Genomic DNA, 13,260 nt, shown 5'->3' with positions numbered 1-13,260 from the left:
CGGGGCTGGCGGATGAGCCCCCCATCCTCTGTGAAATGCGAGGGGCGAGAGGAGTGATGGGTGCAAGGGGCCAGCGATGGCACAGCTTCCCAGCCACACACGGAGCACGGGCAGCTGCCTGGCTGAGCGATGCCAGAGCGTGCCGGGAGGATGCCAGGGATGTGCCGTGCCGTCCTTCCTCTGCTGAGCTCAGGCCTTGACGTGCTGGGGGCTGCGGGGCAGGCAGGGACAGGGCAGGGCGAAGGGGATACACACGGGCTGTAGGATGGAGGCTGGAACTTAGATACGCACTGTGGGGCTGGAACCGAGCAACTAAACGGGGCAACCTACAGGAACAGGCGGCTGGGTCTGCGAAGCACGGGGGAGGGCAGGGAGGGTCCCGCGGGCAGGAGGGTCCCCGCTGGGCAGAGAGCTGGGACACAGCACGGCCCGCGGCACCACGGTGGCAGCGGGCAGCGGGCGCCCACCCGCACAAGGCCGGGGGGATGGGGACCACCAGGTGTGGGCACAGGCCCTGGCCCCGGGCACAGCCCCAGCGATGCACCCATGGCACTGACAGGTCCGGCTCCCACAGCGCCCCGAGCCCTGGCACCGCCGTGCCCCGTGGCTGGGGAGAAACCCGCGGCGCCGCGTGGGAGAGGGAGGTGGGGAGGGGTGCTGGACAAGACGGGATGGTAGGGCCAGTCTCTGGCAGGGGGTGCGGGACCCTTGGTGGCTCCGCTGAGTCCGGGGCGGAGGGGGGCTCCGGCGTCCCCCCACACCGCCCACCTACAGCACACAGGAGGTGTCTGCCGAGCGCTTCTTCAGCTCCTTCCCGGCTTTGTGGTGGTGGTGGTGGTGGTGTGCGTGGGCTGAGCCCGGCGCGGCGAGCTCTGCCAGCGGGGCCTCCCGCAGCTCGGTGTCCTGGGGGTGCCCCGGGCCCCCCGCTGCCTCCACCCGCAGGTACGCCTTCACCTTGTGGTGCCGTGCCTTGCCGTCGCTGGAGTCGATCACCCGGCACTCGTACGTCCCCTCGTCCTCCAGCTTCACCCGCGACAGCCGCAGCTTGTGGGAGATGTTGCTGCCGACCACCTTCACCACCTGCATCGGGGCAGACGGAGGAGGGTCAGGGGGCCCCCAGGACTGCCACTGCCCCCCAGACACCCGGGTCAGTGCCACGCCCGACCGTGTGCCGCCACGCCATGCCCCAGCCTTGTGCTGGGGAGGACACGGTAAAGGTTGGTGAAGTTGGTGCGGGGGGACGCAGCCCCAGCCTGAGCCCACAGGATGATGGAAGCCCTGGCTCGCACCCGGCCACGCAGGGCTCGGAGATCGATGCAGAACCACGCTGGCTAATTAGCTTTTCTACCAAATTGATTCGCTCTCAGTATTTATCACCCAATGAAATTTAAGACTTACTCACTAGCCAGAGCCGCGGCTGCTCTGGGCTGGGTCAATAAATCAGATTTATAACCCACCCCGAGGCCCCTGGCTCTGTTCCCTATAATCACACTGGATGGCAAAGGCCATTTTTCTACTCGCCGCTGCATTTGTTAGCTGAGGATTTTATGGTGTTTGGAAACAGGGCTGGAGAGGGGCAAACCCCACCCCAAACAGCACAGGAGGCAGCATGGAGACCAAGACCCTTCAATGTCCCCTCAGCCCCATACTGTGGGGGCATCCAGTGCTGGCACGTGAAGGCACCTGCCCACGCATGCACATACAAACACACATGAGCACACACAAGCTGCTGTGTTCCACTGCCCTGCGCACCATGGGTTGCTGAGAGGCAGCTGGTGCTGCAGGTCACAGCCAGAGCCACCCCAAACACCGTCTGAGGGCTGCTCAGAGCCCCCATGAAGCCGTGAGCCCCAATCCTGCATCGCTGGGAGTGGGGGTCTGTGGGGACAGGACAAGGCAGGGGCAGGAGCTGCCAGGCCCCGGTGTGAGCGTGCCCAGATGCTGACGCTGTCATGAGAAAGGAGCTTCAAAAAAACCTCTTGGTCGGGAGAGCCAGAAGTCACTGAAATTAATGGCTGGGAAATCTAGAACTAATAAAATAAAACCCCAATTTGCTGGTGCCACCAGTGGCCATGGAGCTGCTACCCAGCAGGTCACTGAGCCCCAGGAGGGAGGATTTTATGACCAGCCATAACTCCTGTGGCTCTGCCAGCACAGGCAGGGCAGCGATGGCCCTGGGAATGGGGCAGAGACCCTGGCAGGGTCAGGATGGGCAGATTGCTGTGCCCAGCCCCAGCTCAGCCCTGTGCTGTGCCATTGGATTCAAAGGGGGAAAAAATAGACCCAGACCCATCGTGTTTCACTTCTCCTCATCCCTGCAAAGCATCTCCAGCACCAGGTGTGTTTGGTGGATAACACACAGCCAAAGGGTGCCTGGCACAGTGGCTTCTGCGAGGGATTTATGTCCCCCCTCACTGTTTGACTCTGCTGTTTGTTCCCAGTCACCTGCTGTTGTGGCTGCACCGCAAGTTCCATCAGAACCACCCGTGCTCATTTACCTCCTCCATTCCATAAACACTTAATGATCAAGGACATTTGAAATAACAACAAACAAAAGAGGTTTGAAGCTCCAGCCTCTCCCTGCTGGCTGTATCTGGAGGAGGCAGCAGAGACCTTGAATGATTCAAAATAAATCCCGGTTACACTTGCACACCCATCAATTCCATCCCAGCGTGCAATTAACTGCCTAATTATGCTGAAACATGTGACGGGTAAGCTGAGAGGAAGTGCTGGCCCCAGGATGACTCCGTGCACCCGCCTTGGCCCTTCCTGCCCCTGAAGCAGGGCTTGGGTGGGATGCAGGGAGCAGCAGCCCCCCGAGCTCAGCAGATGGGGTCTGGCAGAGCCCAGGCTCTGGCTGATCCAGCAGCAGTCCTGGAACGTTGCTGCTTGTGGGGCAGGGAGCCACAGCACCCTGGTGAGGGACAGATCCTGGAGGAACCTGCTTATGTTTGGATATGGATTGTGGGTGTGAGTTAATCAAAGGGGACATGACCTCTGGAGGGGGATTCATTACCAGCAAGAGAATCATGTGCTGGTCCTGCAGATGGGCGCTGAAAGTCGAGGCCCTCCCTTGGGAATGGTTCTTGCATTTTACCCCTCATAAAAGACTCTTGGGGATTTCCCGGGGATGAGGGACAGATCCTGAGTGTGAGGGGCACCCATTTGAGAAGCCACAGGTGCCTGACCGACCCCATCCCCCCTTTCTCACTCAGTGAAGGAAAATGGAAGTGCCAGGAGAGGCTGCCAGGTGACAGTGGGAAGCTTTCCAGCACTGCTCTGTGTCTGTGGCACCCCCAAATGGAGAGCTCCCCGAGGCAGGGAGAGCCAGGGGGGCACGCACCTGGCAGCAGAAGGCCAAGAGTGTTTTATTTAACTGATTAGTCATTCTGCTCACATGAGTCTAAATGGCTTTGGGATGCTAATCCGCTGAGTCAATTGGATTATTTTATCCCTGGCATTAAAGTGTCGCTCAGAATGCTGGACGAGGCTCAGGGTCCAGGCTGTGCCTCTTGGTGCCAGGGATAGCAGGGCATTCCTCACCCTGGTCACCCCCAGCACTGAGCCAGGGCAGACCCAGCTCTCCCACCCTGGTGTTCCCAGCCTGTGGCACTAGGACCAGCAGAATGTCCCAGTGAGCCCTCAAGTGCAGCCCCCCACAAGAACCATCACTTAAACTCACGCTGATTTTTGTCGCCTCCTTCCCAGGCTCCTCTGGTGGTGATGATATCAGCTGTGGGACAAGCAGGGTAGGGGAGACCAGAGAGGGAAGAGAAATGGTCAGCTCAGCCCACCAGACCCTTTCCCACTCCCAGGATGGCTGCCCTAAGCAAGGAGGAAGAGGGAGAAGGGAGAAGGGAGAAGGGAGAAGGGAGAAGGGAGAAGGGAGAAGGGAGAAGGGAGAAGGGAGAAGGGAGAAGGGAGAAGGGAGAAGGGAGAAGGGAGAAGGGTCAGTTCAGCCCCAGCAAAACCAGGCACCCAGGGCAGATGAAGCCACACTGGGTACCCAGGTGGGAGGAACCAGCAACAGCACAGCAGCCAGGGAGCGCGAGGTGCTCACCCACAGGTCCCACTGCATCTCAGCTCCAGGTGCTCCCGGCGATCCAGGAGTGGGGATGGAGCCCTGACCACTGTGGCATCACTGCTGCAGCAGTGACCCCTGCCCCAGGAACTCTGTTCCCATCACTTTCAGCACCTGCCCCACTGCCAATAATCTCCTCCTACAGCCGCCACTGGCTGTGCATTCCCAGCACCTCCAACACCCCTGACCCTGTCCACCCTTGACCCCCGGCAGAGCTCCCCTCCCATCCCGGCAGCACTGCCCTGACGCTTCTCAATTTATGGCAACACCAGCAGCAGCCCTGCCAAAGACACTACAATAAAGGCTCATTAAAATCCCCAGAGCTGTTTCCCATTCTTTGGCCCTTATCTCTGTGTGAACAGAGAGAGAAATAAAGAGAGGCTGTTTGCCGGACCAGTACACAGGGAAACAGGGGACAAGGGAGGGATGGAGGGTGCGGGGCCAGGAGGGATGAGCTGGTGATGAGGTAGGCGAAGGTGCAAGCACAAGCACAAAAACAAAGCCTCAGCCTGGGACGGGTCATGGCAATGGGCCAGGCAGCCCCTTGGCTGGCAAGGGCAGCCAGGACAGCCCAGCCCCACTGACCCCAGAGCATCCTCAGTGCAGCTGGACATTGAACAGCCCATGCAGGGTCCTGCACCACAGGACCCCCAGGCTCCTCTCTGTCACAGCAGAGAGGGTGAAACCCTGCTCTGCAGGTCTGATCAGCACCGGGGATGCTGCTGCGAGTTGGGGTCCCTCACCAAAACCCAACAGTGGCTGCAAGCAAAGTCCTTCCCCTGGGCAAGTGCAGGGAAGGGCTTTTCCTGAAGGGCTCTGCCTTTCCGTGCTGCCGTGGAGGAGGAGGATGAGGGGCATTACCTGACTGGAAGCCCACGTCTGTTTGTCTGTCCAGTCCTTGTGGTTGCGGACGTACCACCACTGGATCTCGAGAGAGTAGGAGGGGGAGCCGCTGCCGCGGAAGGAACACGCCATCTCCACATCCTCACCCGCCTGCGCCGTCATGTCGTGGGGGGTCTCGGTGAAGAGAGCTGCTGGAGACAGAGCGGGGGCTGTGGGTGCCTGCGGGGACACACCACTGTCCCAGGGAAGGACAAAGCCTCGGGCCACACAGGCAGGGTCACCAGGCGTGCCTGGATCCTTCCCCGGCCAAACAGAGCCAGCCCCTGCAGCAGAGCAGACAGGTCCCTGTCATACTCAGCTTCTCCTGTCCCACCCAGTGTCCCCTCCCCATCCCCAGCAGAGCTGCCTGGTCCCCCAAGGCACTTCGCAAAGAGCGGGGGGGAAAGGGATGGAGCAGGAGCCTGTGGCCCCCCCGCTCCCTCAGCATCCCTCAGACCTCTGCCCCAGAGCGAGGGCGGGACCCGCCGCACCTCTGAGGTGTAAGAAATAAATAGAGCACGATCGCATCTCACTCAGACCAGGACATAACTGAAAAACAAATCCGCGCTTAATGCGGCCCCAAACAGGCTCCCACACGCCATATGGTTTGCTTTCCTCGCTCAAAACAAATATTGTTCGGAGATGTAATTAGAATTCTTTTCATCTCCTCTAGAGAGATTGTTGTTCCTCGGTACAGACGGCCCCAGCGTGCAGGGCACCGGCAAACGCCGCTGCCGCGATTGGTGCGGTGGCTTCTCTGTGGCACGGCACGGGAACAGGCTGCCAGCCCCCGGCACACCCCGGTCACCGCTTCGGCTGCAGAGGCTGCCCTGTGCCTCCTGTCTTCACTCACCACCTCATGCTGCCGGCACTGCCGGCTCACAGGCACAGTGCAGGTCCCACCGGAGCCACCGGAGCCCTCTGGGACACACAGCCTGTCGGGAGCAACACTCTCTGCAGCCCTGATCCCTCTGAAAACCAATTATTATCAGCCCAGACAAAAAGTTAATACCTCTAATATCTCCCTGTCCCTCTGGACGCATGGAAATCCCATCCAGTTATCACTTTCCTTTAATCCATCTCAGCAGGGAACAGAGGAAAATACCCAACACCGGGGTTTACCAAGGCCGGGCGTCCTGGTGGGGTTCCCAGTGCCGCTCCCACATCCCGTTCACCCAGAATGGATTCTGTAGCAGGGAGTGGAGGGAGTCCCAGGCAAGGGAACAGCTCTGGTGAGTGAGGGCTGTGGGTGGAGCAGGGGGGTCTTCTTGGCACAGGACAAAGTGTTCCTCTGTGCTCCAAGCCACAGTGGTGCTGAGGCTGTTGTGTCCAGCCATTAACCAGCACTCGCCCATCCATTCCCTGGCTGCAACCAGGGAATTCCTGGTTGCAGGAATTCTGCCCCACAGAATTCCTGCTGGCAGGAGCAAAGGCCAAAGCCAGTGGGTCGCAGCAGAGCCTGCACCAGCCCCCCAGACACCACAGCTCCAGCAGCGCAGGCGTGGGGTGATGGCCTGAGGGCTCCAGACGGCTCCAAATTACTGTGAACACAATTAAAATCTGCTCCCACAGACGGGAATTTGGCAGATAAGCTGAGAAAATGCTGGATTGAATCAAGCGCCTTCTTTCTTTCCGATTTTAATTGGGAAGCGTATGTAGTAATTAACCCCCAAGCTCAGGGTACCTCCAAGTGCATCCAGAGGAGCGCAGATCCTTGTGATGGATACCCAGGGTCATCACCTTTGCTGGGGACAGATGTCTTTCAGATGTGTCCTCCAGCAGCACCGTGTGCCCTCCCTAACAGATGCCGTGGACCCTGGCCCTGCCTGGACAGAGGTGACTCACTGCACCCCCAGCCCCGCCCCTCACAGGGACACGAGTGGCGATCAGGATCCCCCAGGCAGCCCCCAGGCTGGGCATGGACCCTACACTGGGTCGGCCAAGCTGCCTGGACACTGCTCCCGTGAACACTGGACAAGTCACCAACCCTGGCCAGTGCCCTGTCCCTCCAGCGCCCCGGTCCCCTGCCCAGCCCGGCCCCGGCCCTCTCCCCCCACTGACATTGGCACGGCGTCCCCACAGCGGGAGGGGGGGGGCCGTCGGGGGCTGCTGCTCCGTGTGCTTTATGGCCTGCTACCTGTCATAAACTGAGAACACCAGGATCAATAAATCTTCCAGGAAACAAAAATCAGGGGAAATAAAATGAACTCAATGGGGAAACACAGATAAACGGAATTGAAAACACCTGCTGGGACAGCTTGGTGCTCTCATAAACTGGAGACAGACGGGCTGCAGGCTCCCTTCCTGCGGTGGGCACCATGCCTCACCTTGGTCACACTCTGCACGGGGAGGGGGCTGCCGGCAGCGGGGATGGGGCTGTGCTGGGGCAAGGACAGGTTGTGCATTGCCCCGAGTACCTGGAAATGACCCGCAGACCCCTGCTCCATCCCCCTGCCCCGTCCATAGGGCCCATGGAGCACGGAAAGCCATGCAGCCCCCAGGAGCCTCTCCAGGACTCTGCCTGCTGCCTGCCATTCCACAGCTGTGCCAGCTTCCATGGCCCCCACAAGGCACCAAGGACAAACACGACCGGAGCAGCGCCACGGGCACGCACGCAGGCTGATATTTGTGTAAAGGTGTACCGGAGGACAATTAAATATGCATTGGACATTTGCAAAGGACTGTTAATCACCCGGCCAGCGCAGGCTCCTGCTCCGGGAGGGATTTTTTTCCCAAAGCCGGGAGTCAGAAGTCTCTTTCTCTGCCCAGCTGAGCTGGAGCCCCTCACCGGAGCTGCAGCCGGGTTGGTGGGGTGACACGTGGCAAGCAGGCAGCGGGGCTGGGGCTGGCTCCGTCCCACGCTGGGCAGGAACAGGGGCTGGGGGAGATGAAAGGTCCCTCTGCCCCTGCTCCTGCCCACTGGCGGGTCCATCCGGACCCTGCCCTGCGTCCCTGGTGTGGGGCCGGCTCTGACCTGCTGGGTTTGTGCTGCACCGCTGCAGGAAAAGCAAACGTGTCCAACAGAATCCCCCACCACCGATACTCTCCCTGGGCACCCACATCCCCTCCGGCACTCTCCCCTCCCCAGACATCCATGACCCCAAACACCCTCCGTTTCCCAGGATCCCACGGCGCCCGTGGCTGATGGAAAGCGACAGCCCCGGCTTCAGGGGCACCGTGTCCTGCCGGCAGCAAAGGCACCCGAGGCACATCCCGGCACACGGACAGGGCAGGGACCCAGAGACAGACGGACCCTCCTGGCTGCCACAGGACCCCCCACCCCTTGGCACAGCCTGCCTGAGCAAGAGCCATCCCGGGGATCGGGAGGCACAGGAGGCACCCTCCGGATGCATCCAGAAGAGGCCTGGGCACTACCCCAGTGCACTGGCTGTGTGACCCACACTGTCCCCACCACGGGGACACCGGATCTGCCAGCGGCTGCTGCTGCACAGGTCGGGCTGCAGCCTCCCTCCCCTCCCCTCCGCACCGCCGCTAACAGCTGTGGATGTGTCTCCTCCTGACAAGCCTGCGAGCGGGGATGCTGACCCCGGGGCGCTGAAAACACATCGCGGTGCAAACCGCTGCATAAACGCGGCGTGACGGCCGCGTCACTGCTGAGAGAGGGCAGGTGGCTCCGGCCCTGGCAGCTGAGCGGGCAGAGGGCTTTGGCGGTGAGCGCTGCTCTCTTCCAGCCACCCAGCCATCTCCCTTCCCACGAGACGCGTCAGGCTGGAGCGTTGAGGCCGTGGCTGGGGCCGGGAGGCTCCCACCACACGCTGAGGATGGCAGCGCCATTGCTCTGCCCCTCTTTACTGTCATATGAGCAGCAGAAGGAGCTCAAATTTGCAGCATGTGAATTAAAAACGAAACAAAACAAAAATCCAGCTAACTCAGTGACTGTGATCAGGCCAGCACCCACCTCACCAGGGAGCTGGAATTAACCTTGAAAACTGCAGGTATTCCCAACAATGCCCCATCGCGTTGGGCTGCCCCAGCTCCTGCCCCCAGCACTTCCCTAATGTTTAACCCCCACAGCAAGAGAGATGTCAGTGGTGAGTCGCTCCAGACTGGCCCTGGCTGCACAAAACAAGGGGACCCGCTGCTCCCATCTGGTTCCTGGGGAGTCGCAGTCCTCAGACAATTCCTTCCCAAGGGGCTCGAGGAAGAGCTGTTATTTGATAGTATAAGTAGCAAAGCCCTAAAACGGCCTTTTTTTGACAGCTCCTGGTGGGGCTCCAGCAGTGTGTGCAGCCGTCCTGCAGCCACCACTCGCTCGGGTGCTGCTCTCTGCCAGGGGATGGTTCCCAGCAGGCAGGGGAGGATTCTCAGCAGGAATCATTCCACAGGAATGGGACAGGGCACACAGGAGCTTTGTTCTGCTGAAGATCAGCCTCCCTGGTCTCACACCCAGCACCCAAAACACGAGCCACCGGCACTGGCAGCTGCCGCCGAGAGCTGCCCACACCACACACAGGTGCTGGTACCATCCCGCAGAGCTGGCAGTGCCAGGAGCTCATGGACACGGCACCCTCCTGCCTGGCTCTGCCCATCCCACCTCTGCCGCCTCATCCCAATACAGCTGCACACGGAGCGTACGATGCAAGGCATCAATGCACCCGTCACAGCCGAGCCCAGCCATCATCCCCGGTGCCCAACCGGGCACCCACCGCAGATGGAGCCTTGGCAGGGGCAGCCAGGCAGGAAAGAGCCTTGCAGGAGGGGAAAAGGCTATGGAACAGAGGAGCTCGGAGAGAGTGAGACCTGTCGAGGATAGGGCCAGGAAGGGCTGTCTGTCCTGAGGTGCACGAATCCCACTCACACCATGAACCATAATCCCAGAGGAGCCGTGAAGGGGAGAGGGCCCAGCAGGTGCCCACCTGGGCATCCATCCAGCCCCCGGAGCAGCCCCTGCTGAAGGAGGCAGCAGTGCAGAGCCTCCAGCTCCCTGGCCCACTCCAGGTCCCCACTCCAGCCCTGCCGTGCTGCCCACGGCTCCCAGACCGCGTGCAGCCGTGCCAGCTGTCGGTGGATTCCTGCCTCGCTCACAGGGAACGTTATGATTAAAATTAGCTGTCACTGTCCTAACGTAATAATTCCCAGTGTCTGGCCCGTCGTCTGTCAGCCGCTTCAAGGGAAGAGAAAGCCCAGACGTTTGATGAGGAGAGGTGTCAGATGTAATTGCGTTGAATGACTGCACGAACAGCAGCAGGAAAAACACATCGGCATGGAGAATTCCCATCAGGAAGTGTGAAAAAATCCGGCAGAATGCAAAGTGTTTATGAAAGTAATTGATAGAATAATCACCGGGGTGTGCAGGAACGGAGCAGGGCAGCGCCCTGGGGAGCCAGAGCCCCGCTCCCTCCAGCCTCCAGCCGCGGCTCTGCTGAGGCGGGGCGATATCGCCTGTACACGATGCCGGGAAGAAGCCGGGCTGCTCCTCCTCACAGCACGGCTCCCCTGCCCCACTCCAGAGACAGCAGGCTGGGAAGACGGCTGGAGCTTCCCAGCCAGTGCATGAGAAAGCCGATGGCAGCAGCCCAGCGTGCACAGGCTGCAATGGGGGGCATGAATAATTGAAGGCGCCAGCCTGAGGAGAGAAGGGGAAGAGGCAGCACTGTGGGTAGGGAAGGGATGGTGGGAAGAATCCTGTGGCTCAGACGCTCTCACGGGGCAGTTGGAGCCCATCCTGGCTCCATCCTTGCCAAAGGCAGAGCCTTTGCTGTGGGAGCAGGTAAAGGACTTACTTTGATTGTGACTTTTCCCTCCCCACATCCCCTGCTGCCCTGCGAGCAGAACCTCGCTGTCCACAGTGGGGTGGCAGGATGGGGGAGCCGCCTGTGCTCCAGGGGTGCTCACGGCCACTTGCCGATGCCTGCGGAGCACATGCTGCTCCCGGTCAATTCCCTCGCTGCATCTGGCGTGGACAAGTTAAAAGGAAGAGTGAACGCGCTCCGGGGCTGTGCCAGAGCCTCGCGATGCCGTGGAGGCTCCTCCAGGCCTCCAGCACCGGGCAGAGATGGCGGCGAGCTCTGGGCGCTGCCTGCTGCGGGCAGAGCCTGGCAGGACCTGCCCGTGCCCACCAGCCCCAGCCGAATCCGTCCTGCTGGCCACAGCCCTTCTCCCACTCCACGTTTCCAACCCGGTGGACTCTCGAGGTGTGGAGGGAAAGCTGCACCAGCCACTAATGAAATGATCAATCTCCGATCTGCTAAACAGCGATTTATACAGGTTTTCAGCACACACAGCTTTTATCAAATTGGTATTCACCTACTGAACACAAATGGCTTATTATACATGACCCACTTATTCACTGCTTTTCAGTATCGTTAATAAAGGTTTCTGTTGTGATTAAGTGAGTTGCTGCAGAACTGCTCGAGTAGCGAGCTGTAATGTGGCTCCAAAGTGCACTCGCCCTCCCAGAATATTTCTTCTCCTTGGCTCCCTGTTCCCTTGCAGCGACCATTTCACTATTTATTTGCCTATTGCTGAATTTCTGAGGGGAGCAGCGGTGGCTAATGGAGGCTCTTCACCCACCTTTCCATCTGGCATGCCACCCCGCAGGTCTGGAAACTCTCCTGCTGTGATCCCTCCAATGCAGAGGCTGATCACCCCTTCCCTGGGCAGGCAGCTACCTGCCAGCCCACGCACCGCTGCGGGACACCGCAAACTGCGGGACACCTCACACCTTTCACCCTGGCATGGCCCGAGGCGTCGTGTGCCTGGAGGCTCCTTGGGGCAGAGAGGGGGTCCCTCCGTACACGAGAGGCCCCGGAGCTGGGCGAGGGGAAGAGCTGGGACCCGGGCACCCAGCAGGTCCCCGTGGTCACTCCTCGGGCTCAGATTAAACGTGCCCGTGTCACTCCACAGAGAGCGAGGAGGGTCTTAGCAGCTTCCTCCGAGGGGACTTGGTCCCCCGTCACCTTCCCGGTACCCACAAGGGAGCTGCCCCCACGCCAGGTTCCTCACTGGAGGGTGCAGGATGCAGGAAGAGGTTCCCCTTCCTCAGCCCCGGTGGATCCCAGCGGGCTCGGCAGCACCGACCCGCCGAGCCACCGTGCTCCGGAGGGAGTGGAGGAGCGGGAAGCGGCAGGGGAGCCCCGCTGCCGGGGCGTGGGGCACCACACGGCGGGGCGGGCGGCGGCACCGGGAGGTGCACCGGGAGGTTCACGGACGCGGGGTGCGGGTGGTGGCGGCGGCATCGTGAGACACACGGAGACGGGGTGCAGACGGCGGCGGGCACCGGGAGGTTCACGGACACGGGGTGCGGGTGGCTCCCGGCACCGGGACGCACCGTGCAGAGCCCCCGACTCTGCAGCCCAGCGGCGAAGGCAGAGGCCGCCCCCCGGGCTCCGGAGACGGGAGCGGCGGAGCCCAACCCCAGCTCGCCCCGGCTGCCCCCCGCTCCTCGAGCCGCCGGCGCGACGGACCGCGACGCGGGGCTGCCCTCGGCGGCGGAGCCGGACCGGGACCCCCGAACCCCCGCACCCGTCCCGCTGCCCGGGCAGGAGCCGCCCCGACCCGCCGCCAGCCCCGCGGGGCACCGAGCCCCGGGAGCTCCCGCCGCTCAGCCGCCCCCTTTCCGAGCCCCGGCCGCCGCCTCACCGCTGCCCGCCGCCGGGGCGTCCCACGGGGGGTGCCGGGAGGCGGCGCCGAGCTGCAGGTAGAGCCCCAGGTAGTGGAAAATCCCCAGGGCCAGGGCCAGGGCGCCCATCTTGCCGCGGGCGCGTCCGTCCCGGGGGCGGCGGCGCCGCCGGGCCGAGCCCTGTCCCCGGGGCTGCGCCGCGGTCCCGGCGCCGCCGCGCTGCGGAGCTCTTCCCTCGCGCGGAGGGCGCCGCGCGCCGAGGCGGTGCCGCGGCTCGCCCGGAGCCTCCCCCGCCCGGCGGAGGGATCCCGGCCCGCGCGCACCCCCCAAGTTTTTTTCCCACGGCTCATTCTTAAACTGCGCGGGGCGGGGCCGGACCCGCCGCGCCCCCGCGGGACCCCCGGACCCGCCGGGACCCCCCCGTGCTGCCCCGCCGGGACCACCCCCACCCCGTACTGCCCTGCGCCGCTGGGAACCCCCGGCACCGCCGGGATCCCTCGCACCGCCCCAACCGGACCCCCCTCCGCACCGCCGGGACGTACCGGCACCGCCGCGCCCACTCGGGACCCCTCGGCACCCCCGGGGCCCCCCGTCCCACCAGGACTCCCACGCCTCGCTGGGACCCTCCGCACCGCACTGCCGGGATCACCCGCACCGCCAGAGCCCCGCGGCACCCCCAGGTCCCACAGAGGGAAAGGGGTCTCCCCGGCATCCC

General features: G+C 62.4%; 1 protein-coding gene across 3 annotated transcripts; it reads right to left on the bottom strand.

Moving 5' to 3' along the window:
* Window positions 1-658: 658 nt before the first annotated feature.
* On the bottom strand, window positions 659-12,674 carry VSTM2L (V-set and transmembrane domain containing 2 like). 3 transcript variants are annotated; one of them, XM_069034222.1, is made up of 4 exons: window positions 12,566-12,674; window positions 4,943-5,115; window positions 3,683-3,733; window positions 659-1,080 (listed from the first exon to the last, which is right to left on the bottom strand). In XM_069034222.1, exons 1-4 carry the CDS (start codon window positions 12,672-12,674, stop codon window positions 769-771), a joined length of 645 nt encoding a protein of 214 aa, XP_068890323.1. In that variant the 3' UTR covers window positions 659-768. The 3 variants fall into 3 exon arrangements, with proteins under 3 accessions (XP_068890323.1, XP_068890324.1, XP_068890325.1); XM_069034223.1 differs by having other exon boundaries at window positions 4,943-5,112; XM_069034224.1 differs by lacking the exon at window positions 12,566-12,674 and adding an exon at window positions 7,101-7,151.
* Window positions 12,675-13,260: the final 586 nt, after the last annotated feature.

This window comes from Aphelocoma coerulescens, chromosome 20, assembly GCF_041296385.1.
Source record: "Aphelocoma coerulescens isolate FSJ_1873_10779 chromosome 20, UR_Acoe_1.0, whole genome shotgun sequence".
Taxonomy (NCBI): domain Eukaryota; kingdom Metazoa; phylum Chordata; class Aves; order Passeriformes; family Corvidae; genus Aphelocoma; species Aphelocoma coerulescens.
The sequence above is the reverse complement of the archived record's forward strand: the minus strand, read 5'-3'. Positions and strand labels throughout refer to the sequence as shown.

Coding starts and splice junctions, on each gene's coding strand:
- VSTM2L (XM_069034222.1), bottom strand. CDS start 12,674: ATGGGCGCCCTGGCCCTGGCCCTGGGGATTTTCCACTACCTGGGGCTC. Junction 5,116..12,565: donor CGCCCCGGCGGCGGGCAGCG/GTGAGGCGGCGG, acceptor CTCTGTCTCCAG/CAGCTCTCTTCACCGAGACC. Junction 1,081..3,682: donor AGGAGGCGACAAAAATCAGC/GTGAGTTTAAGT, acceptor GCCCCGATGCAG/GTGGTGAAGGTGGTCGGCAG.